The sequence below is a fragment of the Panicum hallii genome, chromosome 9 (assembly GCF_002211085.1).
Source record: "Panicum hallii strain FIL2 chromosome 9, PHallii_v3.1, whole genome shotgun sequence".
Lineage (NCBI taxonomy): Eukaryota > Viridiplantae > Streptophyta > Magnoliopsida > Poales > Poaceae > Panicum > Panicum hallii.
The window spans coordinates 9,131,977-9,158,875 of NC_038050.1; the positions used below are offsets into that span (position 1 = coordinate 9,131,977).

Genomic DNA, 26,899 nt, shown 5'->3' on the forward strand with positions numbered 1-26,899 from the left:
AACGACCACCATCAGTAGAATCTCCGCAGCATCGCAGCAGCGGCAGACAGGTGGGCCCATGGCGCCCCCAGCCCATCCAGAGTGCCCTCTGCCTCTGCTGGTGGCTGCCGCCGTGAAAGCATTGCCTACGCTACACGGCTACACCTGGGCCTTGGCCCTCACCTACGCGTTCCACTTCGACTACAGCCAGCCAGCCAGCCAGCCGCCGCAGCAGGAATCCAGGTCTCCAGGAGGAGGAAAAGGCCTAGTCCAACACTATCCGAACCGTCTCTTACAGGTGGGACCCCACCCAGGTGGGAAACCCGGAAATCCCGCGCGCGCGCTCCCACCACGCCCCCGTTTTAATGCTCCGCCAACGGCAGCGGAGGCGGCCGCCAGACCGACGCCAACCAGAGCGTTTCCCGTTTCCTTCAGTTGGCGCCCTGAGCGAGCACCGAGCAAGCAAGCGCGTCGCCCGACCAGAGCGCCTCCGCCCCGCCGCCGCCGTTTCTTCTCCTCCGCGCGCCGGCGATCCTGTTTTCCCGCCCTGCTGCCGCGCGCCGGTGGCCCATGCAGGTACAGTTTTGCTTGACCCCGCGCGCCGCCGCCCGATCCCTCTCTGTGGGGGGACGGCGATGGCTTCCCAGCTCCCGCCTAGTTCCGTATGCTTCCATCTTGCTTGCTTCCGCGCGCGCCATTTGGCCGGCGCGCTGCGCCCGCCGCGATCTTGGACGCGCGCGGTTCCACGACCTCGCCGTGGCGCGGCGGCACAGGGATCGAGATTCGAGGACGGTCCGTGCGAGCTGGAGCTCCGGCGAATACGATCCCTTCCGTGGCCCCGTGCAGGGGGGCCGGCGGGCGGTTGGCCGTGCGAGCTTGGAGCTTCAAACCTTTCTTTCTCTTCTGCCTCTCCGATTCGATTCTTGGGGGGAATAGATAGGTACCCTCTGGTTGATTTGGTCCACGTCATGTCTTTTGTTGTCGCTTCTCCGCTTTCGCGTTTGTCTGCCAGCTGTTCTCCTCCCCTCCGATCGTATTGTGTCACCCTTTTCCTTTTTTTCCAGATATAAAACCAACTCATTGCAGCTCCAGCCGTAATCAATGTTTTTTGTTGGGGCTTGTCTGTCGATATGCATGGTTTGCGCTGGGGTTCCAAGCTACGCAACCTCTGAACAAAGTCTACTATTGCTATATCCAGTTAACATTTAAATAGTAGGCGTATTTGTTTGGTCCTGTCCTTATCCACTGAATCTTCTCGCGCCAACGATCAAGTTTGGTATGGATTGCTATCAATATGTTTTTCCCGGAATTAGGCAAGTGTCAGCATGGTTTTTTCTGTGGGTTCAAAGCTAAACCGCCTCTGATGAAAAGTCAAATGCTGTATCCAGTATTACTGCTATATCCAGTATTACTGCTACCTTGAATATTTCATTGCTCGTGCAAGGATGTCGACATTCTTGCAGAACATGGCACTGACGTTGCTTTATTATGGTTTATTATTGGGTTGATAAGATCAAATGTTTTCCCTTTAGGCTCAAAGTCAACAGTCGCATCATTCTGCACGATTATAATATATTGATATTGATCCATTTGCTGGAGAAGCTATTAGGTTCTTCTCCTTTTTGAAGATGCCGAATGTTGAATTCAAGTATATGATCGCGTACCCTGTAAGATGATATGGAAGATATTCTTAGATAATTCAGACGTAGATGTCCATTGAGCCATTGATTTTCCTTTTAAGCTCAGCAAAAACCAACTGAAAGATCAACAGTTACATCAATATGCGCTAGCGGGCTGCAAAAGTTACCATTTTGCATTTTCTATTAAATTTCCTTGGACCAGAATTTTACATGTTTATGGTCTGTAAAAGTAGAAGGTACAGAACTGTAGCCAACGAGTTTCTCCTAGCCTCTCCTCTCACCGAGTATTACCATTCTATTTCTCTTGTTTTAGTCCATCACAACTTGGATTTAGTTACATGCATTGTTTGGCAGACCTCTGTTACCAGTTAATCACATGTTGCTTGTTCAAAAGATTTCATCTCCTGTGAAGTTCCGGTTTTGGGGGTGGTTTTCAGAGTCCATCAGAAACATCCCTTGATCAACCCTAGACATAATAGTTTGATAAAAAAAATGCTTATTATATGGTATAGTTTAGTGTCTACTGGTTTAGTGTACTCTTAGAATTTCATAATGAAGTGTCTGATCCCCTCAAGATATCATATTTTTCTGTAGACACGATGAAGTTTGGTGCAACATATGAAGAGTACCTCCGCTTGGAGCAGGACAAGTACCTAGGACAATGCTCCCGTGTAGAATACAAACGCCTCAAGAAGGTACTGAAGAAATGTCGAGTTGGTCGCTCGTTGCAAGTCGATGGAGCAAATGGTGATGAGAAGCACCAGGGGAGCGATGAATATTCAGACGTTTGTGAATGCAACTCATGCACATGTATGTCCCTAAATTTTAGTCCCACAAGGCAGACCTTGCATAATTCTTTCATCTTTTGTTTTATGAAATTATTGTATGAAGATACAATAATATTAGCTTCATAAATAACAATCATCCTTTTGCCTTTGGCTGTTAGTTTGTTACTTTGAATCAATATGTGATTTTATTTAGAGTTCAGAAACTTTTGAGGAAATAGTCATTTTTCTATTCCATGAAAAATTGAAAACATGTGTCTTATTTCTCTTTGCACAACTGAGTTCCATGCTTTGAAAATGTTATTAGTCTTAGATCAGCCGCACCTGATATCTGTTTGACCAAACTGTGATGTAATTATTTTTTTCCCTGAAATAAAATCTGTGATGTAATTCTTCGTCAGTTGATTTGATTTAATTTCATAGCTGCAAGCATGAAACTACATAGCCTGACTAAAACAATTTACTTTCTTCAAAGTCATTAAGTTTACTGTTTACACTTAGCTATTCTTTTTCAATTTTGTTCTACTTGTCTTATAACTTACACTACTGTGATTCTGACTTCTAGTATCTTTCCTGTTCAGTGTGTGATGAGATGTTCTTTACAGAACTCAACAAGGAGGCATCGGAAATAGCAGGCTGTTTCAGATCTAGAGTACAACGTCTCCTCCACCTTCATGTTCCTTCAGGATTACAACGCTATATATGGCGTTTTAGACAGTGTTTCATAGATGATCAACAAATAATGGTTCAAGAAGGCAGAATGCTTCTCAACTATGTGACCATGAATGCTATTGCTATTCGCAAAATTCTCAAGAAATATGACAAGGTTAGTATGGATCTCCCAATTATCAGCAGACATGTTTGAGGTCTCTATGTGTATTTATACGGTCAATCCTGCAGATACATGGTTCTGTAAGTGGCAGAGATTTCAGGAGCAAGATGCAAACTGAGCATACCGAACTGCTGCAATCACCTTGGCTGATAGAGCTTGGTGCTTTCCATCTCAACTGTGACGACTCAGATACTGATGAACTTGGAGCTGGAGGGTTCTTCAAGAATGGATTCTTCAAGAATTTTTCCTGCGACCTGACCGGAGCACAGCCATTGCTAACAATGACCATATCTGAAACTCTGAAGTACGAGTACAGCCTAACTTGTTCAATCTGCTTGGTGAGATATTCTTTCTCTGTTTTCTCTGTCTCAAAAATATCTTAGAACTAAAAGAGTGGCTTTTTTGCGAATTAAAAGAGTGGCTTTTGTTGGACCCATGCATAGAAATAGCTGGATCTAGCTGTTTCATTTTTGCATTAGCACAATTATTTGTGGTTTTGCTTACAGAGTAGATATTCACTCCATGTATTAGGTTTTGCTTACACAAAGATTGTATTAGCTAAAAAAACAAAGAAAGTGTCTTCAATGTTTCGTTGATTTGTTGTTGTAGTAAAGACAAAGTAGGTTTGCAGATGAACTTGCACCCATTTGAAAGGAGACGGTCTTGAAGACACTAGTAGGAAAGTATTCAGAGGAAACTTCAGATGTTATCTCTGCATGGTTTGCTCAAATAAACCATCCATGTTGCTGATGTTTCTCACTTACAATGTGTACAGGACACTTTGTTCAACCCTTATGCACTTAGCTGTGGGCATCTATTCTGCAAAGCCTGTGCATGTGGTGCTGCTTCTGTCTACATTTTCCAGGGTGTCAAGTCTGCACCTCTGGATGCCAAGTGCCCTGTATGCCGAGCGGTATGTGAGCAATCCTTCTAGCTGCCAGACATTGTTCCTGTTATCTTGTTGGCGTGAAACTTATCTTCCATTTGCGATATTTCTTTGATGCTACATTATAAACAATGAGTTGTCCCATAAATAATGAAAGTTCTATTCCATTCACTGCTTCAACTTCCATGGTGATGATTTGGATTTGGTGACCTTCAGGTTGGTGTGTTTGGCCATGCCGTGCATATGACTGAACTGGAATTACTTCTCAAAAGAAGGTATCGGAATTTGACCTGCACTTCTTGTGAGAGAGAATGAACTGTGGAAATGATACCATGTGTCCTAGATCTAACTTGCATCTCTTGTTTAATCAGGGACAAAGATTACTGGAGGCAGAGACTGCGCGAAGAGCGAACTGCGATGGTGAAGCAATCCAAAGAATACTGGGACTCGCAGGCGATACTATCAATGGGGATCTGAAGTCAACATTCTTACCAGTTCAACTGTTGTACCACTAATGTTTGTCAATAATCAGTAATCACCAAGATGGCCATCAAAGCTCAAGCATATGGATGGTTCTCTGGCTGATTACATCTGTTAACTGCTAGCAAGCATCAGCCAAGGAATTTAACTGCGCTAATATAACAGATATTGGCATAGCTGGGCCCCTGATTCATTCCATTCTGTTGTTCTCCAGCTGGTTGTTCAGATTTGGAAAAACCGACCAGATTTAACCAATTCCTTTGTTCCTCCCATTCTAGTTTGGAATGATGCAAGATGTCGCATTTACCGATGGTGTACGCTATTGTATTTACCTAGTTATTGATTCTTGGTGTGCTATTTACCTGTAAAAGTAATGGCAAATGTTTGAATGTGTTGCATTTAGATACGTAGAACTAACTCCAAATGAAGTACAGAACACACTAGCATTTAGCGAGTATAAAACAGCACTTTAACGTGGGATGGATTCGCTCATGTCATCCAAGTACAGGTGCAGATGGGTACCATGCTAGCTTCTTTACCTTACCGCTGTACTGATATTCACATGCTGTTTCATTATGCTTGTTTATAACTTTATATCCCTACCTCAACCTTTCGAGGGCACATCAGGAATTTCACAAAAGCTCCAACAAACAGAAAGGTTAGTTCAGTTCACTATATAATAACAACAGATGCGCACATACTTGACGACGAATTCAGATAGGTTGTTTGGGAGATTTCAGTTGAGAACACCAGCTACCATGCAAGCTGCCTACCTGTATCGATTTCCACCTGCCATTTCAGTTAGAGTTATGAATGTTTCTAAGGGGCAGTCGTTCAGACTAGGAACTTTTACACAAATTCAATTAACAGATCTGTCAGTCCATGCCAATTGCAACAAATATGTGCATGCAACCATAAACACAATTAGCATGTGCAGCAGGAACATTTTCCGCACGAGTACGGACACAAATGTAATCTAAAGTTCATCAGTACTCTCTCATCAATCTGGAAGCAAGCAAAGCAATCAACAACCACCATGGTGTATTTCAAGCGCACTATACAATCATTAAGCTTTTGCTGGTGACAAAGAAGCAAAAGCGTTTGTTTCGTGACTTGAACAATTGCAAGATCAACGCATATCCATCCTCATCACCCAAGACGGGGAAAAAAAATCACCCAACAAAAGAATCAAAACAATACCAGCTCCACCTGCCCTTCACTAAAAATGCAACCTGACGCCAAATTCCCAGCTGACAGCTATTTATTTACATTGAACAGCCGCTGATGCTTCTTTCAGCAGAATGGCAGATTTTACTTTGTTCTCGTGAGGGTTTTCTGGATCCGCGGGTACTTATCCAAGAGTAGGAGCAAACCAACATTGTTACTTGATAAGCCAAAAGTATACCTATCAACCAAGTAGGAAGGCAGTCAATATCATCATGCTTTACAGATAAAACAAGCATATATATTATGAACTGCATTCCCGTTGAAGTCTCTCCTACCTGCTTTGTGGTACCTTCTTTTTCTTGCCGAATAAAGTAACGACCCACTGCAAAAGATGACAAGAAAACTTAAGTTTGCGAATAGACTACTTAGTTATCCTTTTGAACAGTAAAATCAGAGTAAGCACAAGGAAATGTCGGAATGATAACACCTAAGACGTAGATTGTAGATGTGCAAAATAGCAATAAAATTAAGAACATGGAACAGTGCTACTTACAAGTAGCCAGTTTTTTTAGTACAATTTGGACTTTGCTGCACTGGATTTGGTAGAAATTCATGTGTCAATTCATTGGATGGCAGTCACTGGATTTGGTAGAGATTTATGTGTTAATTTATTGGATGGCAGTCACTTAGTTACATGTGACATGCCTAAGAAAACATGGCCCTTAAAATACACCCTTTAGTTAAGTAGAAAGCAATCACAACAGGCCAACAGGGGTACCTACTGTCATGAGCCCCACAGCCATACTATATTTGGCAAGAACACTAAGGTACCCCCAGTACCCGACACATGCACACGCTAAATTTCTCTTGCATTTTGGCATCCCAAAACTTGAAGTGTTGAATATTTTTTCTAAAAGATGTTCAAGAGTGAAGAGAATGGGTCAATTTGTGAAGGCCGAAAATCTGAATGCTTTATTATTTGGATAATCCCTAGACAAAAATTATGTCGCGTCAATTTTCAATCACACAAGCTGGTCGGCAGGAGCTGCAGAAAGATATTCAAATTTGTTTCTTGCTTGACCCACTAATGGATGAACATCTACAGATGATCTACATTAAATATAGCACAAAACCACCCTAGCTTCAATTTCATGAGTTTTCTACAATTCAAGTTTAACAAATAATGGTTCCCTCCTATTTGAACTCTTAGTATCTCAAAACTTGGAAAACAGTTGCATGTAGCTAATCAGACTAAGCATACCTAATTCGTTACTAAAACAGAAACATTTCCATCTTTATGGTTGACTACCACAATCATTAAGGACTAGGAAAGACTTATTATAGAGCATAAAAAGATCAATTATATACTGCAACAGCTGCATTCTACAACAATCATTTTCGACAATATATGCTTCATAGATATTACATAGCTGAAACCCTACTTGGTCAAATGGACGAATCTACAAAAGATCAACAGACCCAATCAGCAGAAAACAACCAGAATTAAGATGTCAAACTATATCCTACATATAATCTACTTGATGAAGGCATGGTTTGTCCTATCAGCAGTAAAGCGCATCATAACTTAAGGAATGTGACCTCTAGCTGTTTATTATCTGACAATATCCAGTTGACAAACAAAGGTAACCATGGCTATGAGCGCCACAACCATCCATAGGAACTAGGAAGAGCGACAAGGAACAACACCCCATCCACCCACCCACCCACCCACCCCCACTACACAACAAATTTCTCTTGTGCTAATACCTTACCTTGTAACAGATGTTCAAAAGTGAGCAGAAATTCTATGGGCTTATTTCACAAAAACATCTAGATGTCAATTATGTGCAGCAATTATTTCAACCAAGTAAACCAGTCAGGCAGATATTTCAAATGTATCTCTTGATTGATCTACTAAAGAATGAATGAGCGAAGATGTTCCGCATTTAATACTGCACAATACCGCCATAGCTTCAAGCATAAGTTTCCTACCGCTTAAATTTAAGAGATGAAAACCATATATAGGACATAATGGTCCACTCCTATTTTCGCTCCTATTAATAGAAACTAGGAAAACAGTTGCAAATTGATAAATCATGATGTACATAGTTAATTTGTTACTAAAAACAGAAATGTCACTATATTTAGGGCCAACTAGCTAAATCATTTAGATTTAAAAGTTTGTCAGACCATTAGACAGAACCAGATATGCTGCATTACTGCAACAGCAACATTAAACAAAGTCGGATGTGATTTCATACCCTCAAACCTCTTCTAGAAAATGCACATTGGTATTACATAGTAGCACCATACTGGATGAAATGAATGAATCTAAAAACGATCTGTTCACCAAATCAGCACAAAACCACCATAACTTAGATCTTACTCCCTCCATTTCACTATTTTTGTCCATAGCACACCATGCATACTAGCTACTAACCCAGAAAGTACGAGTTCCATGAAAAAAAAATCAATGTGAAATGACCATTCATACCGCTATTAAATAATATGATAGCCACCTCTTCTCTCAAAGCAATTAATTAGGTGTGCATTGTGAAACGTATTCTCCCGACGCCGTGGACAAACATAGTGAAACGGAGGGAATAGTAAGCTATATACTGTGTACAATCTAATTGATAAGGCAAGTTCCTCCAGCAAAAAGGCTGCTCCATTTGTATGCAATTCACCACCATTCTACCAGTATCCTATCAACAGAAACAGGTATCATACCTTAAATAATGCAACCATGGAGAATGTCTTGACGAGTGTCGCCTTCTTATCCTCCGTGAACCTCCTTTCTACGATCCCCGCCTTGCATTTTCCAGGCGAATGGTGAACACCTCGCCCCACACCAGCTCCTGATCCAGCTGGAGCTCCATCCTTGGCAAGCTGCTGTGCGATCTCACGGAGAAGCACAAGCTGCGCCTTCTCAGTGCGCATCGCCACAAGGGCCTGCCTCATTGATTCCCGGTCAGCCTCCAGCGCTTCCAGCCTCATATAAAGCTTCTTAATGTCTGGTTCCACCGCCTCATCCTGGTACTTATCCGGGACCCTGGCTATAGGCGCAGACACACCTTGATGTACCTTGTCAATCGTGTACACCCTATCGCTGCCGCTTGCACTGCCAACACCATCAGTCTCACTTGCTTCCTCTCCACCACCAAATCCAGCAGTTGGAGACTCCGGCAGCTCCTCATCCTCATTGTAGAGTTGGCTCCTTTCTTCCACAGCCTCCTCAGGTAACATCTCGTTGGCATAAAAGCCGACCTGCTCCAGCCCAGCCAACTCCGTCAAGGCATCATCTGTGTAAAGCTGGGTGCCTTCCTCCTCCTCCAGGACCGGCTCAATCAGGTGAGTTTCCTGATCGTGCTCAAGGCGGCAGATCCGGCGCTCCAGATCAAGGGCAACGGCATCCTCTTCCTCCTGCCCGTCCTCGTAGTAGTACTCCCCGTCGTGGCAGCGGAGCTCCGGGTAATAGCCCCCATAGCCTTCCTCGCCCTCGAGTAGTAGCAGGTCCTCTTCCTCATCCTGGGCGTTCTCCGCGACGAGTTCCTCGCCCTCCGGGAGCGGGATGCCCAGGTGGAGGAACTGGAGCCTGTACTCGCGGAGCCTGACGCGCAGCCTCACCAGCCGGCGCGCGCGCTGGGCGAGGAGCGCGCGGAGCTGGTCGATCTCGGCGGCGTCGAGCGCCATCTTCTCGTCGGCGAAGCGGCGGAACTGGCGGAGCTCCATCTGGACCTCGGCCTTCTCGCGCTGCAGGCGGAGCATCATGGCCATGGTCTCGCTGGCGGCGCTGGCCGCGGCGAGGCGCTCCTCCTCGACCTCGGCCCGCAGCGCCGACGCCGTGGACTGCGCGGCCGCCACCGCCTCCCGCAGCGCCGCGCACTCCTCCGCCGCGTCCACCCGCGCCGCCGCGGACTCCACCTCGCCGCCCTCCCCCTTCTCCGCGCCCAGCTTCCGCTTCACGGACCGCCGCCACGGCACGGCCGGCGAGGCGGAGGAGGAGCAGCACGGGCACCGCCCCCCGGCGGCGGCCGGCGACGGCGGGTCGGGGTCCTGGTCGTGGTCGTCGTCCATGGCGGCGGCCGGGCCGGTGGCGACGGGGAGCGAGGGTTCGGGGGGGTCAATCAGAGCGCCGCGCGGCGGAGACGCAGAGCTTCGTTTGGATTTGGGGGAGGAAGTTGGGACGAATTGGTGCGGCGAGTTGGGTGGTGTGTTGCGCGGTTCGCCCACCTCTTTTCCCCTTCCCGAGGTGGGGCCACGAGCTGCAAAGTGGGGTCGAGGAGGAGACAACAAAGTAGGCTGCGGCTCCCGTCTCCATAGGCGAAATTTTATTCGGATCAGATATTTCGCTCTCATAATTTTGCTCACTTTTATCCATAGCTGTTTCCTCCCAGATTGCAATAACAGAAATTCTTTTTCTCGATTCTAAGAGATCGAAGTACTGAGCTTAATACCTAAGACTCGGAAAAATACTATAATTATTTAGCTAAAAATTACGGGGTTTTTCAAAAAAAAATCCAAGTGAAGTTGTTGCTAGGTTCTCAAAAAGAATGCGTAAATCGAGTGGGCGTCCTCTGGACGGATGGATGATGTGCGTGACTGTTATTTTCCCCTTTACATACGGTGATGTTCTTGAGATTTTTTTTAGAAACATTCCAAAGCCTAGCCGCAGTCCATCCATCTTGCATTCGCAGTTCAGGACAATCTTTGAAAGCGTTCCTGAGACATTCTGTGCGAGCAAGGAACTGCGGCTTTTGAAAGTCCATGTGCTGTCCTGCTTTTGGTCGCCACTAGCCCACAACCTACGAACAACGTGGACTTGTTCTGAGCCAATTGGGGCTGAGTCAAGAAACGGATGTTCCATGCGGACAGAGGATTTGATTTGTTTCTCAGAAAGAAAGATTTGAATTGTCCCTCGCTGAGATGAAAGCCATTTGCAAATGGTTTTCGCAACAGTTTTCAAAACAACGGCCTTGCAAAAAAGAAAAAAAAAAGAAGATTTGAAAGAACACTGATTCCTTTCTATTGTCACCTCAACTAAGAGCAAAAAATTATGCAAATTGCAGCTTTCTTAGAAATCTGTGCAGATTCTCATACCCAACAAATTTTTATCCACAAAATAGGCTCCCTCAAATGAGACTACCGTTTCAACATGGATTCCGAATCAAATAAATGAAATCATTAACTGTAGCAATCAACCAGCGTCAATGCCTCGACGGGGATCTTCGTGTTCCAGCGAGTAGTACGAAGCAACGGGGCAAATCAGCAGCTCAGCTGTCAGGTTTTGAATTCTCCGCAACGGCAACCGCTGCGCCCAGCACGTTTACGAGGATGGGATTGGAGAGAATCACGAGCCGGGGCGCGACGTGTCCGGGCAGCTTCTTTTCCGTTCCGTACTCGTGTCCTGTCTCTCCCTTCTCCTTCCAGTTCCAGGCTTCCGTGCTCCAAGCTTTGCGGGTCAGTCGTACAGCACGTACATTGTAGACAGTTTGGATACACGGAACGGTTAATCACATTACTGATCGTCCCCTTCTCTGATCTAACAGGAGCATCATCTATCTCTGACGGCATCATCTGGAGTCACGGCATCATCTAGAGTCAGTGATTTAGGGATGTTTGTATCCAGAGATTAATTTTTAATCCGGATCAATATTGGATGTTTAGATGACAAATAGAGGGATTAAACATAAGCTAATTATAGAACTAATTTACGAGACAGATCTATTAAGCCTAATTAATTCATCATTAGCTCATATTTACTTAGCACAACATAGTTAAATTTCGAACTAATTAGACTTAGGCTTAATGGGTTAGTATCGCGAATTAGCCTCCATTTATGCAATTAATTTTACAATTAATTTATATTTAATACTCTCTTAATCCTACACTTGCAAGTCCTCGACCATGGGATGGGAAGAATAGAAGCAGACGATATTGTCAGCTAGCTTGTCTGTGCCTGATCTGAGGCCCTGGGATGAGAAGATGCTGCCGACTTGGGGCGGCAAAAGGAGTCTCAAACCGAGAGACTCCCAAAAGCGCAAATGTTCGAATGTTTTCCTTTTTGAAAGGAAAAATGTTTAAATGCAGCATGCTCAACATCATCATCGTTATGAAAACCGATCGCATATTATAATGTAAGTTAAGACAAGACATTATTTACACGTGGACGCAGACACGCGGTAGCTTGTGGCGAGGCGCCAGCGACCCCGTCCCGTCCCGCCGTCCGTGTACCCGCGTGGCCCCAGCGCGCCACGACCACGAGTCCGCGACATCGCAAGATTCGCAGGGCCTTCCTCGCTCCCGTCTTGTGATCTTCTCAGCTGCTAAAACGGACAAAGGGATCGTGCGGATGCAGGCAGCTATCATCAGTCCAGCCAGCGATAGGCCTTCTGCAAAACTCATCTGCTTGTCCAGGCTCGAAAAAGATTACTCCTCTGCTTGCCTCCTCCTCGTCTTCTTTTCGCCGAGAAATCAATCGGTCGGGATTCGGGACCAGCCTCCTTGGGTCGCCATTGGGACGGAAACGACGACCCATTCGGGAAGGATGGAAAAGACCACCGCACGTCCAAGTTGTTGGGGCCACGTGCTGCCTGAACATGCTGCTGCGGCTGCTAGCTGCTGGAGTGAGAAGAAACCAACCAACCAGACCGTGCGCGCCACGGACACCAACCGCTGGTCCGAGAACGGCAGCCGCGGACCGGCGCCGCTGCTTGCGCGTTGGCCCGTAGCACGGGACGTGGACGCGCTCCGGGCATTTGGAGGGAGTCAGGAAAACGGCAGCTCCATGCGGACAAAAAGGACTCGAAACCATCCCCGCGGCATGTTTCAGACGAACAGCGACACGATCGCAGCAGATTAAACGCCCAGCAACAATTAATTCATCATCCCCGTTCGGCGCGTCGCTCGCAATTTCTGTACAACATTTTTTTGCCGCAAGCAAATTCCATCTGCAGGCTGCCGTTTCAGCGTGTCTCTCCCGAATCAAATTCAAATTCAAATGATTAGTTGTAGCGATCAATGCATCGTATTACTATTATATTATCCGGCTGAATTAGATCTCCTCCGGCTCCGGGAGAAAGAAAAGTCCAGCAAGCACAAGGAGAAGCAGCAGCTGCCAGGGTTTTATATTTTTCCTGAAACCGTTGAGGCCTGCACGATCGAGCAACGGGGACGGCCTAGGAGGACATCACGAGGGGTGGACCGTGTCCTTCCATCATCTTCTTTTCCGTGCGCCCCCTCTCCTTCCATTCCAAGTCCAAGTCATGTGGATCCGTAGTGCTGCACGTACCCTGCCTGTTCAGACAAGGTAGTCGCATGGATCGTCCTCGTCTTCAATCTAATCGTGGACGGCATCCTCTGGAGTTAGGACGGTTATTATTAGTGCCTTGAACACGTACTTGCGTTGCTTGTCTTTGGCTTGGCTACCTGATTAATCCCAAGCTGCAATGCAAGCAAGCGCGCTGTTGTACTTCTGGTGGCAGTCGAATCCTACTGACCACGAACATTGCTCCCCAGAGCTTCAGGACAAGTAAACAAGTATCCACTAAGGGTTTGTTTGGATCCAGCGGCTACACGAGCAAAAGGATTTGATCGTCCCTCGCAACCAGCTCCATTCGCTACGGCGGCTGTCGCGATGTGTTTCGGGACGCGGGAGTGCGTACGAGCGTGGGGCAGCCGTCAGGCAACCGCAACCGTCCGGCACCTCCGATCTGCCGCCATGTGCATACGAGTGCACATGACATGTTTGTTACTACATACATGTCCAGGCGTGTCCGAATTCGGGGAAGAAACGCACGGAGCTTTCGAGGCCCCAGAGGCCCAGACACAGATACGATACTGGTCGTTGATCGCCTGATCGCTAAGCTAAGAATCTTCAGGCCCAGCTAGCGTGCTCGCCAGCTGATCACGTAGTATCAGTCGACGACGCCACGCTCAAAGCAGCAACGTCTACGAGGACCAAAGCTTGAGCACGTTTGCTCAAAAACGGGCGGCAACTTTCGGACCCTCCTTTTCACAAAAACAAAAAAAAAGAAAAGAAAACGCCGACGCGCGTTCGTTGCAACGACTCCTCCGGTCCCTAGTCATGGCTCTTTCGGTTCATGCTTGGATGGCAGGATGATGTCTGCGAGTGTTTCTTTTTTAAAAAAAAAGGGCGGTGCAAATGTGGCTGACAAAACACTGGCTTTGGGGTGCTGGCTAATGCTCCGTTCCAACTTTGAATCTCCCGCCTATCAAAAAAAAAACCTTTGAATCTCCCGGGTTAATGATCTGCTCCACTACGAGAAATTTAAACTAGGAGCGAGGGACGGGTCGCTCTCGCAAGGATGAAGGGGAAAAAGGAAAGAAGTCGGGTCGCTATCCCATTCCCATCCTATCCAGAGCGACGCCACTACCGATCGAAGAACAGGTACTCCCTACTAGAGGAAAGGGAAACCGGGGCCATGCTCTTCCGGTATTGGGAGTCAAGAACAGGGCTGTAGGCAGGGTCGGCGACGCACGTCTCGTTGTTGGTTTGCGACCCGACGTGGCCCAACCCTGCTGCCGGAACAAGAACATGCTGCTGCCAATGGAATGATAAGGTCAGACAGCAGCCAAACCTGTCAGTCTGATCAACATAATTCAGTACCTGATATGAAACAGTCAAAGTGCAAACTATCAAGGCCCTGATCACAGTAGCCGCAACGTATAGGGAATCCAAACTTGATCACGTTTTATGTGTGTCTTGAACCCATCCAAGCACACATTTATATGCACGTGACTTTTTTCAAAGATAACCAAACCTCTGTATACCGGTTTGGTTTCTGCACGCAGAAACCCGTATGGCATTTAGCCATGAAAAGTTGTAAAAGATACCGGCGGGCAGCATGGGAGTCTAGGAGATGGAATAAAACAAGGTTCGTACTTCGGAATGGTTGCAAACCTGAGTGGATAGCGTACGTCTGTATCCAGCATCGGCTGCATCCCTGTCATTATCTTTTTCCTGGAGTAATTTGATTAGGTGCAACTGATCTTGAGAACTGCAATAATCTGATATTCCAGTTCTGCACAGACATAATCTGATATTCAAGGTTAATGTAAAGATGGCTGCACTATACCTATACTATACTATTCATCGTATTGCAAGATACCTGGATTAGAAAAAAGTACCTTATCAAAAGGGGATATTTTGGTAGATAGTCACTGTTTTCCTTCAAGGAAACGCGCAAAAATAGCAAACAGCGCCGTGATGTTTCTAATACGATAGAACAAGTTTTTATGAGACAGATTTCGCAATATTTCATAGACAAGAAAAGGTGCCATTCAATAAGCAATGGCTAATACTTAAAAAGAAAACACCAATGCCCTCCGTGTCTCAACTCTCAAACAACAATGCCGAGTAAGGAAAGCTATACGACCAGATAGAACTTCGATTATATTTCAGTACAGCAGGACAAAATCTTGGACAGCGACATAGTTGTACCACCAAAAACACAGCTATACTTTTTTAGCAAGGGTCCGCTGTTTTGTGCCATGCTCCACAACTTTCTCTTCGACATGCAGTCCTTTCCTTCGCCTAACAGAATTCATAAGCTTCTTAGCCAAGTTTGGCCCAATGCTTGAACCATCTCCATGTTCTTCAAGCTCATCCTGCGTCCTTGGGACAAATAAGGGGTCCTCAGCAATAGTTTCCCAGTGGCTAAGAACGAGCAGAGCACTAGCTGAACCTGCAGTTAAACTCCTAAGTTCATTCGAAAATCCAACGCTCTCAGCAACTGGCAAGTAAGCGTGCACTGTGAACAATGAGGTTCCTTCATGCATCTCATCGTTCAGAATCCTTGCTCGCCTCTTATTAAGAACTGCATATGTTGGATGACTTTGATCCATTGGCGCGGTCAATTCACAGAAGTACATTGCCTCAACAAGCCGTGGCTTGTTCTGAAGAACAGCTGCTCGGCATGCTTCTTTAACCGCAGTGATTACTTGACCACTGAAAATGCTGTATTGATCAGAGTGATTAGCAGCATCAGAGCCATCAGCAAATATGTAAGGCTCAACAATAAACGCCAGACCCCACATAGGTTCGTCGCACAAAGGCCCAGCATTTGCGGCAATCTGGAAACCTGAGACAATGCTGTTCCTTAGTGACATAGACTCTAGATGCAATGATTCAGGAGCATCTGCTGCTGATTCACCGTTGTCAAGATTGCTGTTATCTTTGGCATCAGATTCCTTCACAAACCCCAATCTCTCAGAGACATGAGATCTACCATTCACAAGTATACCTTGCCTTCCATCTTGGATGGTTATCACAGCATCACTTGATTTTGCATCAGGCGAGATAAGGAGATTTGGACCAACCTGCCAAGGACCTAGTGACCAGATTCTTTCAAGGTATCCAAGCCATGTCTTTCTATACCTGTCAAGTTTTTCTTTATCCACTTCCTCAGAAATTGCTTCTAAATCACTGTCTATGGCATCGATCATACGCTGCCTAAGCATCGCAGCAGAATCACCATCATCTTGAGAAAGCCTTGGATCCAAGACACCATCCCTTTTTGCTGTTTTCCCCTCAATTATTTGACCAAGCAATTGTTCACTTTCCTCAAGGACCTTAGTTAGAGCATTGGGAAGCCTCAAGACCTGAACTCGCATAGTGCATCTCCCATTTGGAGTGGTCCTCTCAGCAAATTCCTGTGGGGCCTTCAACCTCTCAACTAAACCAACACCTTCTCCTTCAATTGTCTCTTTGAAGGAAACTAGGGGGTCTGAGACCACCAATTTAACCTTTGCAAATCTTTCCACCAAATCCTTTATGCACCGTTCTAAATGTATCTCACCTGCGGCAGAAAGGACATGCTCACCCCTCTGTGTAACAGTATACTCCACAAATGGGTCTGCCCGGTTAAGAAGCTTGAGCCCTTTAACAAGAGCTCCCAGATCAGCTGGATGTGAAGGCTCAATTGCAACCTTGAGCATCGGAGACACCTGGAACATCATACTTGAGAAGGGCCAGCAACTCTTTGTGGATGACAATGTGGCGCTCTTCAATATATGCTGCCCAAGGCCCTGAATTGCGACAACATTCCCAGCACCCACACTGGCAACTGGCTTCAGGCCCTGTCCAAGCATCTCATACAAGTATTGCAGCTCCACCTCCTGCACATGCTTCTGCACTGCCTCCCCTTTCACTGGATCATACAATGGCAATAGCACAAAGACCTTCTGACCAGCACGAAGGATCCCACTGAAGACCCTCGCAAATGCCATAAAGCACTCCTCTGATTCACTGTCACCATGGTGGTTCAACAGTTCCCCATTCACTCCCTTCAATGGCAACATCTTATATGGCACAGTAAACATCTTTGACACATAAACTACAACCGGCGCATCTATACTCACATCACAGGCCTCGACACACCTCCGCACCCTCTCTGCCTCCGCAACGACCTCAGGGCAACCAGCAGCATCTTCTGGTGTAACTTCCCTCTTTGGCATAAGCCGTGCAACCCTGACCCCTTGAGCAGCAACAGGGTCGGGTGTGCACTCCACCACCATATCCATCACAGCATCTGCCAGCGGCAGCCACCGGCTCATCACGGACTGTAGCACCGCCTTCGGATCTTTGTTCTTCAGCTCCCGTTCTGGAATTTTCAGTTGGAAGTTCTCTACCAATTTCTTCACCCCCTTACTCTCGCCACCATCCTTCAGCACCAGCTCATACATCTTCCACAGGGCACTCAGCACAAACTCCACGAACATTGGCTGTGGGTCTGCGCTCTTGATGGCTTTCTTACCCACAACCTTCCCCGTCTTCTTATCAAGATATCTCGGGCCCCACAATCCTCTCAGGAAGGCGGATGGATTGACTCCGACCTTTCTGGCGTAGAGCTCGGCGAACTGTTGGGGGCGGAAGCCCCAGCCATCGAGTGCGCAGGTGAAGACGACATTGCCCTTGAGGGGCTGGAACGCGTCCTCATTGTCATCGTCGTCTTCGAAGTCCTCTGGAAGATCGTCAGTGGAGGAGGAGCTGGTGGAGGGGTTGTCCTCGAGGGCGGAGAGGAGAGAGAAGTAGGAATGCGAGCGCAGCGCTGAGTAGATGGAGTTGACGTCGGAGACGATACGGTGGAGGCGAGCATACGCCTCGTCGGGGGTGAGGCTGAGCTCGGTGATGAGGCGGTCGATCTTGTTGAGCACGAGGCAGGGCCGGAGGCGCTCGACGAAGGCCTGGCGCAGCGCGGCATGCGTCTGGATGTGCACCCCCTCGACGGCGTCGACGAGGATGAGCGCCGAGTCGGAGAGGCGCGCGGCGGAGGAGACCTCGGAGCAGAAGTCGATGTGGCCCGGGGAGTCGATGAGGCTGACGCGGTGCCCGGCCCGGGAGCGGAGCGCGACGGCGGCGGACTTCATGGTGATGGCCCGGCGCTGCTCCTCGTCGAGGTAGTCCATGAAGCGGAGCCGGCCGGCGAGCTTCGGGTGGAGGAGCCCGTCCCCGCAGGACGCCACCAGGTGGTCCGCCAGCGTGGTCTTGCCGTGGTCCACGTGCGCGAGGATGCACGTGTTGCGGACGCGGCGCGGGTCCGCTGCCTCGTCGGCCCTCTCCGCCGCCGCCATTGCCGCGGTGGTTAGGGTTTGGGCTTGGGGAGTTTTGGGTGGGGAAGGAAGACGGCGAATGTTCCGGACGGAGGAGAAGTTTTGGAGGAAAATGCTTGGGCCTTGGGGCCGGCCGTCCCTTCGAAAATGAGAGAAGGTGTTGGGCCGGTCGTCCCTTTCTCCGTTCGCTGCGTAGCGGTCAAGAAAGCTATTTGCACCGTTGGATCTGCGGTCCAGTTGAGCTCCTGCCGTCGAAATAGACGAAGCGAAAACCACGCTGGATTTGTGGCAAGGAACTCCGGCGCAGAAACTTGGCACCCACGCGGCGTTAACAAAAAAAATTCAAACCAGAAACTTGGCACCTACGAAAGTCTTTTCATGTAGATCTTTGGCCAATTTCAGCTCGTTCTCTCTAGTTGAACATGTCTAGTGATTTTTTTCTTTTTTTGTGTGCTAAGGAAAGATGCCAGTACATGGGACTATAAGTAATACAGATGCAAGTTATATATATTTTAAATTATTGGATCGATTCAAAAGTTGATAAAATAAATTATATTGGCATTCTGCGTAAATAATTTGGAAGGAGAAATAAATTATAGTGACGTACCATTATAATTAATTTGCTGATCCAAAAAATACTACGTATATGGCCAGTTTCATCAGTAGCGATATCAGAAGCTACAAACTTAGACATCGGTACCCAAAGTGAACATCAAAATCTACATAGCTAATTGCATTTGAAGTTTAATCATGAACAATCAAAATCACAGGGTAGCATGTGCGCAAGCACGACTTCTGCATAGGATTCTGCCCGTGACCGATATCTGAACTGCACAGATCATAAAAGGAACACCACCGATATATTATGTATGTGTGTGCAACACTTAATTACCAAACACATATGTGGTTCAACGAGGCATGGGTTTTATGCCACACAAGAGTAACCGGATAGTCTATATATGACTCTATAATATGCTCCCTATGGAGCCAGCAAAATTGACAGAGTCTACTCCAAACATGTCATGCACCAAACACAGGGCAGACGACTGTACGTCTATACGAAACTGATATGCTAAAGGGATTAATCCAATGCGAGTACTAGCAAGCCACCAGAAAAGAATCTCTTCGACGACACTAAAATTAACTAGGGACTGACCAAACCAGCAAACCTCAAGTGGCTAGGAACTACGCAACCAAGAATCTCAAGTGAGTTCCTATTCTTCTTCCTCCTCCTCCTTTTTTTTTTTTGCTTTCTTTTCCTTTTTGCTGTATGTATGTTGCGTGCTGCCTCTTCGTTATCTGTTCACCGAGGCCGAGTAAAAGCCGAAGACTGCTTGCGGATGTGGAGGGACTAGGGAGGTGATGAAGTTGAGGTAGGAGCAGCTCAGCAGTAGGAGGGAGTAGCCAGGGCCAGTTCGGTGCCCACCACACCGATCCCGCCGGCGTCTGCATTGAACAGGGCCCTCTTCCCCTCCAGCAGGCTGGCGCCGCAGGCCCCGGGCGACGAGGGCGGGGTGTCCTGTAGGCCATGATCAATTGAACATGAATCAGATTGCAGGTGCCTTGATCCGTTAACTACCAGTGCTTACAGGCAACAATCGAACAGCAAGGACTAACCAACTGTCAGAGAATGATGCTGCAGAGTGCAGACTAAGAACCAGAGGAGGAGGAGGCAGTGCAAGCAAGTGGACTCACCACATGAAGTCGAGTCAGGCCGGAGAATTGCAGCAGCTTTTGAGGACTAAACCCGGCAGCGGCGGCGGCGGCGGCGGCAGCAGCTGTGCCGAACAGCTTTTGCGGCTGCAGGGGCGACCTCGGGCTGGGCAGGGACAGCTGCAGCTTGGCCGCTGCGGCGGCGGCGTTGGTGGACGACGCAGAGGGCGGCGTGGAGAAGACGCCGCCGAGCATCAGGTGCTCGTCCCGGCCCGACCACGCCGTCGCCGCCGCCGCCGCCGCAGCCTCAACTGCCGGGGCTCGCGACGACCGCGGGAGCCCCGGCCCGGCGCTACTGGGGCAGCTGGTGCCGCGAGGGATCCCCGGGCCTGGCGTGGCGGCGGCCGGGCAGCTGCTGCTGACGCCCCCGCTGATGGTCGTGCCGGACGCCATGCTGGGCCACAGGAACGTGCCCTGTGGCTTGCAGACGCGGAAGCTGCTCTTCCTCGCCGACCTGTCCGGGCCGCCTTGGATGACGGTGCCGTCGGCCCGCGGGGTCATCTGGTCACCGGAAGCGAGGTACACTGCTGCTGTGCGGGGAGCAGCTTCTTGATCCTCATCGCTGGGAGCCAGTCCCAGCTGACGAGCTGTTTCCGTCGTCAGCGCCATCACAAAGTGATCCTGCACCATCCAATTGGCACTCATGGATAAGGATAATGGCAAATATATGTTTGCACAGGCTTAGCATAATCAACAAAGAAGAGTACATTGCCGTGCAAAGAAGGTACCTTGAAAGAAAGGAGCGAGCTGGAGAGATGGGTAATCTGCGCCTCTAACTTATCATTCTTGTCAGCTATATGCTCGTACTTGTCCTTAAATTAGACAAAGTGAGTCAGGAACTGTATTAAGAGCGGCACAGAGCTAACAGAGCAGAATGTGCAGAGAACTGGACCTAAAAAGCATCCAGGCTTAATAGAAATAACAGTGCAATACATGTTACAGGTGAAGAAGACAATGTCATGGCCGAATTCATGAATGTACCTTGAAGGATAACACCTCCTTCTTCAGCTCATCATTCACCTGAACCATATTATCGCAGATATCCTGAAATAAGAGCAAGATCATTTCTGTAAATGCAGCAAGCAAAGCTAGCAAAGTCACTGCTTCACCATGAAGTATTCCAGGCATCTACTGAAAGTCCGAAACAGGTTCAAAAATGGGGATCACTAAAGACAATTAGCAGGCATGGTGTCTCAATTTTAATTTTGTTTGAAATTAACTGCCAGATTTCTTTTTTTCAAGCAAAGAAAGTTTGTTGCATGCATGTACTTACCTTCAAAGAGAACACCTGCTTTTCTAGCTTTTCGTTAGCCCTCACAACACTCTGGTACTTCTCCTGACAAACAAATTGAATAACTTTCATCAGTTCATTCAAAATGGGCATGCAAAAATAAGTTTTTGTTAGTTCCTCAATAGAACAAGTGCAGGGTAAAAAAAGAGAGAAAGTGCAGTTTCAAGTTTTTTTATAAGTGTAGAGTTGCGCGTGTGTATTCATAGAGGTAGAGTTGCATGCGTGTATTTATAGGGGTGAATGTACCTACATCTATATTGTGTTTCGAAAAAAAAAGTTTTCATGCTGTTCAGATCATGGACATCAGTACAACCTGGCTTCAGAGACTGGAAAAGTAGTTGATAGCAACCATATCGAAACATCAGACTCTGAACCAAGACTAGCAAGCTAGCACTTCAAAAAAGAAAAGAATTCCCATTAATAGACGAAAATGCTGCCCATGAGAAGTCAGCTTGCACAAACCAAATATACAGAAACTTGGCAAAGCTGTAAATGCCTATGTTTCCTTTTTCAAATGAAGACGAAAATGCATATCCAAATATACAGAAACTTGCACATTAATGCAATTAACAGATTCTTCTCAGTTCAAAATCAGAAGAAATAGCAAAATGGCATCTTTTTTGAAAAATAAAGGGGACAACAATACAAGTGAGGATTGACTTGAGAGGATACCCGAGCTGATCGTTTGCATACCTTCAATGAACCGTAAGCTCTTTCTGCATCAAAGTTCCCAACCTTGCCCACTAGCTGCTCCATTTGCCTTCACACACCACCACAAAGTTAAACTTGGCATAAAACGGGGAAGAAATCCCACGCTCTGTAAGAACTTAAACAACAATGGTGTCGCAACAAAAATACAGAATGCAGACAGAGAAAAGAGGAGCAGAAAAAGAGATACCTTTTTACGTCACTGACCTCCTCGGTGAGCTCCTCAACCTGCCTCTTGACTAGTAGGTCGCCGGCAACGAGGGAGACGTCGTCACCTGGCTTCCATCCCGGTGGCGGCACCCAGTATGGATCAGACACACCGGCCTGTCGCCGTACCTCAGCAAGCTCGGCCGGCTCCAGCCAGTACTCCATGGCACCATCCGCGTTGTGACGGCGACGGAATCGGTGAGCGCTGCCTTCTGGCACCCGGCCGGCCATATGCTTGAGCAAGTGGTCAAGGAGGCCGGTGTCGCCGATGTGCTTACGGGCTTCCTCCCGCAGCACCTGCCGCATCACCGGCGCACCGCAACGAGCACCGCGGGAGCGCATGATGTCGAGCAGGCTCCTCTCTGCTGCGGCGTAGCGCTCGGCGGACCATCGGTCCTTGCCGTGCCGAGGGTCGCCGTCCTTGGACTCCACGGTGCGCTTCTTCGCCTTCTTTGAACTTTTTTTGCTGCCGCCCTGAACCTTGCGATTCGTCTTGCCCTCGTCTCTGTGCTTCTCCTTGCTGCTTCCTTCTGCCTCTCGTTTCCTCTTGCAGTTTCTTTCGCTCCTCGTAACTTCCCGCGTGGCTGGACGCTGCTGCTCCTCTCTGATGCTGACAACCTCTGTCTCGGAACCATCAATGCCAGCCTCCTTGGGAGCTTCATCACGATGCCGGCCAATGTACCTGACACGGCGCCTCATGCCCCACCCGGCGCCATCGCACTTCAAGGTGGTTAGGAGGCAGGAGTCGTCCGCCGGTGCCGCGGGCGGCGGTGGAGGCGGCGCCTCCTGCTGGCACGCGGCGAAGTCGTAGAGGCAGGGCTTGACGAGCCAGAAGCTATCCTGGTGCACCTCGCCCTCGAGCTCCTCCTCGGTCACCCGGCGGCGCAAGATGCGCGCGGCGTGGTTGCTGCTCATGACGAAGCGCTCGTCGAGCTCCGGCCCAATGGCAAACGCCGGGTAGGAGGAGAAGAAGGTTCGCAACGCCTGGAGGGATGGGAATTTTACCGTAACATCCAGGCTCGTGCACTCGCTCACCTACACGCACACACATCAGGTGATCAGAAACAAAACCAAATCAAATATGCCAAACTAACAGATCAAGAAATCGAGAGCAGCAGCTGAATCCCAGAAAGAAAAGCCTCACCTTAACCACCCGTACGGATTTCAGATGGATTGGGGATTTAGGGGGCAACTTGTCGTGGTCGATCTCATAAAAGGCTCCTGATGAAACCAGATCAATTCACAAAAGTGTCAGGTGAGTATGCCCTGAAAAATAACGGGTGAGCTGAGTGTGCAGTAGCACTTGCACCATATGTCCCCGGCCGTGCTCACCAGCGTGGTAGGTGGGGGCATCGTAGAAGGTCAGGCTCTGTCTGCTCAAGGGCGACCCGGGTTGGATCCTGGAGTCGTGGTTGGCACCATCCTTGCCATTTCTGCTGCTGTGGCTGCTGGTCTTCTTCTTGAAGTAGTACTTGCTGACTTGTGGCTTCTTGTGATGCACAATGGTCACATATACAACATGTGAGACGTGTATGATTCATGGGGAGAGAAAATGGAAAACCGAAATGGGCTTTGGGAGTGACAGCAATCAACATCTTTTAACACTACAGCACACCACCAGAAATAAAAAAGTAGACAATACAGAAAGGAACATCCCCCCCCCCCCTCTCTCCATATGTCAACCTGACAAATTGAGTCTACTTTTTGGCATGCAAAGGTTTGTTGGTCCAGTTATATATCTGTATACACACCAAAAAAAGAATTTTAGTATCTAGAGGATTATCAAAGTAAACTTGAATTGTTTATGTGCTGGGAAGTGAATTGCTGACACAGTGGCAAATTGTGCAACTATCTGGTAGTTTATTCAGGACAATGACTATATAATTGTGCTAGTTGCATGACTGAATTCAAGCAAACCAATATATAACTCTAATCCATTAAGAAAACCGTGAAAGTAATAGCTAGTGATAAGATCAAGATCACATATCAATTTATTATTTATGGCTTTATCTCCTACGGCAGTTGTTCAGAGAATATGCATTTTAATTTCCATTTGCTGGTAATTTTAACAGTGCTGACGTACATGTAAATATCAAGTGATCAATTGCACAAAGGACTCGCACAAAAATGCAGATGCATCGTCCATCGACCAACCAGACCATAAAACTGTAAAAAGTAATATATAAGCCCAACACAGCCGTGGTGTTTAATTTGGCACTTTGTAACGTACATATCTACACGATTTTCTTTTAGTTTTAGAAGCTATGTTTCCTCATCAGCTATAAAGTGCATGGGCATAATTAAACAAACTACTAGTAGTTGTTCCATATAAATCAACAGAATTTCTGACTCCCTCACAAAATTACCGCGCACTCCTACGAAGTAATAGTACATTATGCCTTAAACCTGCTTCAATAAATGAGCTCAGAAGATTTAAAAAGGCTCATGGAGAATCTAGCTGATTGAGCACTTATTTTGGCAACCTAGAGCATGCATGCACCTCTCTTAAATGAACAAGATCACTCTACCAAGCTGGCTAACCCAGCAACTCTGCAGTTGAAGATTCAGAAAACAACAACTGACGATGACACGTTAACACCGTACTACTGCGTATCTTGCAAGAGCAACAAAGCATATATCAACCGCATCTCAATTACACATCCGGCCAAATCACCCAAAAAGCAGGCTAAAGCAGTGACTGGAGCAGTAGATCAGTGGAAAGACAAACAGATCATCAGCACCCAGATAACAGAAGGCATGCAAAAAGCAATCGGACTGGCAAAAGCCTCTGAGTCTCTACGTGTACTGCGACCGTACTGGCCCGACGTACACGTACGTACCGGAGAGTTCTGCAGATGGGCCGCGAGCGCAGGAGCCGCCTGCACCGTCTCTGCGTCCAACTGCATCCCCGGCCGTCAGAGCTTTGTCTCCTGCAAAAGCAAAAGCGAAACCAACCCCATCGATCAAATCAGCACACAGGATAGTTAAAAATTTTAAAGCACCAGTAAGTGAAGCAAGAATTCCAGAACTAGCTGATCTCAATTCTCATGGCGGACCGGAAACCTTCTATTTGATCGAGATCAGAAGAATTTTGTGAAACCGAACAAAATTAAATGCAGTAACTCGCATAGAAAATTAAATGAACTAACACACAAGCATTCTACCGTTTTCCTATCAAACTGATGGGATCTATAGATAAATTCGAAAAAAAATCTTCGAAGACGCTAGGTTTGCGAAAGCACAAAAAAAGACAGGCAGAATCAACGAGTTGCCAAACTGAGTTCGAAGTTCGAACGGGGAGAGAGAGAGAGAGAGAGAGAGAGAGAGAGAGAGAGACTCGTCTCATCTAGCAGCAGCGCATGTGATGCTGGCTAGCTAGTACGAACGTGCAGGGTGCAGCCGCTTCTGCTGCTGCTAGCCGCACCCGCACGGATCAAAAGCAAGCGCGGCGGCCTAGGAAAGCAGCGACAGGGAAGAGATCGGAAAGGAAAAACTCGCTGCTTGCGATCGAACCACCAAGCTTTGTGGCGGTGCTAGGCAATCGCACAGCGCGGTAGGAAGTGGTCCGCCTGCGCGCCTCCTCCTGCCTGCAGCCTCTCTCGGCCAAAAAACCAAACGAACGCAACCGGTCCACCAAGAGACGATCAGGTAGCAGAAAAACGAAACAGATTGAGAAGATGGCCCAGACCAAAACGAAGAACGATGAGATCAGATCAACACGGAGACACACAGCACCAGAACGCGCCGCTAAAAGAGATCGCAGAACACCATGCATGCGTGCGTGCGGGATCAGGCCGATCACCTGCAGTTTTTTTCCTTGCTGCTGCTTCTGGAGTTCTGGTGATGCTTAATTAATGAACCCCTAATGCTCGCTGCTGCCTACGGGATTGGGACGGGATCCGAACTAAGCAAAATAGGCCGAAATGTGGCGAGGGATTAGATACGAGGGGGGAATTAAATCAAATTGGGTGCTAAAATCTTTGGAAGCTAGTGCTTATTCGGATAGATCGGCCAGGGGATCGATCCCAAAAGGTAGGAGCTTTGGGGAGGCGAGCTAGTTCGTGGCTGGGGCTTGGGATTGAGGCGTGGTAGAGGTCGGGAGTGGGGCTAGGGTTTCGCTGGTTAGCAGTGGTCGATCGGCGCTCGGCTTCCTCCCCCGGCCTCACCTCGCCGATCACCACGCCTCGTCCCGGGATTAAATAGTGGCGTGGAGGAGAACCCAGAGAGAGGGAGTGGGGGAGGGGCAGGCCCGGGCGCCAGGCAGAGCGTGTGACGCCGTTGCAGAGAGAAAAATCTAGGACAGCAACTGCCTGCCGCAGCAGCCTGGCGGAACGGCCGGGCCGGGCTGGCGCTGACGGCGGAGGTGTCCTGCCGCGGGGTGTTAAAAGTGGATGACACGTGGGCCGCGGCGGCTCGGGGACCCACCCGTCTGTGAGTGAAGGCGGGTCGATCGCTCGACGGCTCGACGCCTGGTGCTGTGCGGGGCGGCCACCGTGACGGCGCTACGTGCGGGGGGTGTGGCGCGTGACGCGAGAGGGAAGGAGGGCGCGCGGCCCGGGCGAGAGCTCGTGGGCCCGCGCTGTCGGCGAGGGTGCGGAGCGCGCGAAGGGCCGCCGCGAAACATCTGGCGATGGCGCG

The 26,899-nt window shown here is 48.1% G+C and overlaps 4 protein-coding genes across 9 annotated transcripts; 1 reads left to right on the top strand and 3 right to left on the bottom strand.

Annotated features, from left to right (window-relative positions):
* The first annotated feature begins 208 nt into the window (after positions 1 to 208).
* LOC112874829 (probable E3 ubiquitin-protein ligase BAH1-like 1) lies at positions 209 to 4,959 on the top strand. 2 transcript variants are annotated; one of them, XM_025938382.1, is made up of 8 exons: positions 533 to 555; positions 1,512 to 1,588; positions 2,214 to 2,429; positions 2,986 to 3,230; positions 3,305 to 3,574; positions 4,012 to 4,149; positions 4,339 to 4,397; positions 4,494 to 4,959. In XM_025938382.1, the coding sequence occupies exons 3-8, from the start codon at positions 2,219 to 2,221 to the stop codon at positions 4,597 to 4,599; spliced, it is 1,029 nt and encodes a 342-aa protein (XP_025794167.1). In that variant the 5' UTR covers positions 533 to 555; positions 1,512 to 1,588; positions 2,214 to 2,218; the 3' UTR covers positions 4,600 to 4,959. The 2 variants fall into 2 exon arrangements, with proteins under 2 accessions (XP_025794166.1, XP_025794167.1); XM_025938381.1 differs by lacking the exon at positions 1,512 to 1,588 and having other exon boundaries at positions 209 to 555.
* A 615-nt stretch (positions 4,960 to 5,574) lies between these two features.
* On the bottom strand, positions 5,575 to 10,038 carry LOC112874828 (myosin-binding protein 7-like). Its single transcript, XM_025938380.1, has 3 exons — positions 8,500 to 10,038; positions 6,105 to 6,151; positions 5,575 to 6,007 (listed from the first exon to the last, which is right to left on the bottom strand). The coding sequence occupies exons 1-3, from the start codon at positions 9,844 to 9,846 to the stop codon at positions 5,914 to 5,916; spliced, it is 1,488 nt and encodes a 495-aa protein (XP_025794165.1). The 5' UTR covers positions 9,847 to 10,038; the 3' UTR covers positions 5,575 to 5,913.
* Positions 10,039 to 15,001: 4,963 nt separating this feature from the next.
* On the bottom strand, positions 15,002 to 18,452 carry LOC112874544 (elongation factor-like GTPase 1). The gene has a single exon (XM_025937916.1). It carries the CDS (start codon positions 18,361 to 18,363, stop codon positions 15,247 to 15,249), a length of 3,117 nt encoding a protein of 1,038 aa, XP_025793701.1. The 5' UTR covers positions 18,364 to 18,452; the 3' UTR covers positions 15,002 to 15,246.
* A 731-nt stretch (positions 18,453 to 19,183) lies between these two features.
* LOC112874545 (protein AMEIOTIC 1-like) lies at positions 19,184 to 26,482 on the bottom strand. Of its 5 annotated transcripts, none has more exons than XM_025937919.1 (11): positions 26,064 to 26,482; positions 25,102 to 25,191; positions 23,594 to 23,741; positions 23,406 to 23,482; positions 22,245 to 23,296; positions 22,019 to 22,106; positions 21,329 to 21,391; positions 21,037 to 21,099; positions 20,784 to 20,867; positions 20,038 to 20,676; positions 19,184 to 19,861 (listed from the first exon to the last, which is right to left on the bottom strand). In XM_025937919.1, exons 2-11 carry the CDS (start codon positions 25,165 to 25,167, stop codon positions 19,727 to 19,729), a joined length of 2,415 nt encoding a protein of 804 aa, XP_025793704.1. In that variant the 5' UTR covers positions 25,168 to 25,191; positions 26,064 to 26,482; the 3' UTR covers positions 19,184 to 19,726. The 5 variants fall into 5 exon arrangements, with proteins under 5 accessions (XP_025793704.1, XP_025793703.1, XP_025793702.1 ...); XM_025937918.1 differs by having other exon boundaries at positions 23,594 to 23,747; XM_025937917.1 differs by having other exon boundaries at positions 23,594 to 23,750.
* Between the last annotated feature and the right edge of the window lie 417 nt (positions 26,483 to 26,899).

Coding starts and splice junctions, on each gene's coding strand:
- LOC112874545 (XM_025937917.1), bottom strand. CDS start 25,167: ATGCAGTTGGACGCAGAGACGGTGCAGGCGGCTCCTGCGCTCGCGGCC. Junction 20,868..21,036: donor AGGAGGTGTTATCCTTCAAG/GTACATTCATGA, acceptor GTCTAATTTAAG/GACAAGTACGAGCATATAGC. Junction 19,862..20,037: donor GCCTGACTCGACTTCATGTG/GTGAGTCCACTT, acceptor CATGGCCTACAG/GACACCCCGCCCTCGTCGCC.
- LOC112874829 (XM_025938381.1), top strand. CDS start 345: ATGCTCCGCCAACGGCAGCGGAGGCGGCCGCCAGACCGACGCCAACCA. Junction 3,231..3,304: donor TTCTCAAGAAATATGACAAG/GTTAGTATGGAT, acceptor TCAATCCTGCAG/ATACATGGTTCTGTAAGTGG. Junction 4,150..4,338: donor AGTGCCCTGTATGCCGAGCG/GTATGTGAGCAA, acceptor GGTGACCTTCAG/GTTGGTGTGTTTGGCCATGC.
- LOC112874828 (XM_025938380.1), bottom strand. CDS start 9,846: ATGGACGACGACCACGACCAGGACCCCGACCCGCCGTCGCCGGCCGCC. Junction 6,152..8,499: donor CCATGGTTGCATTATTTAAG/GTATGATACCTG, acceptor CATCTTTTGCAG/TGGGTCGTTACTTTATTCGG. Junction 6,008..6,104: donor AAGAAGGTACCACAAAGCAG/GTAGGAGAGACT, acceptor CTTGGTTGATAG/GTATACTTTTGGCTTATCAA.
- LOC112874544 (XM_025937916.1), bottom strand. CDS start 18,363: ATGGCGGCGGCGGAGAGGGCCGACGAGGCAGCGGACCCGCGCCGCGTC.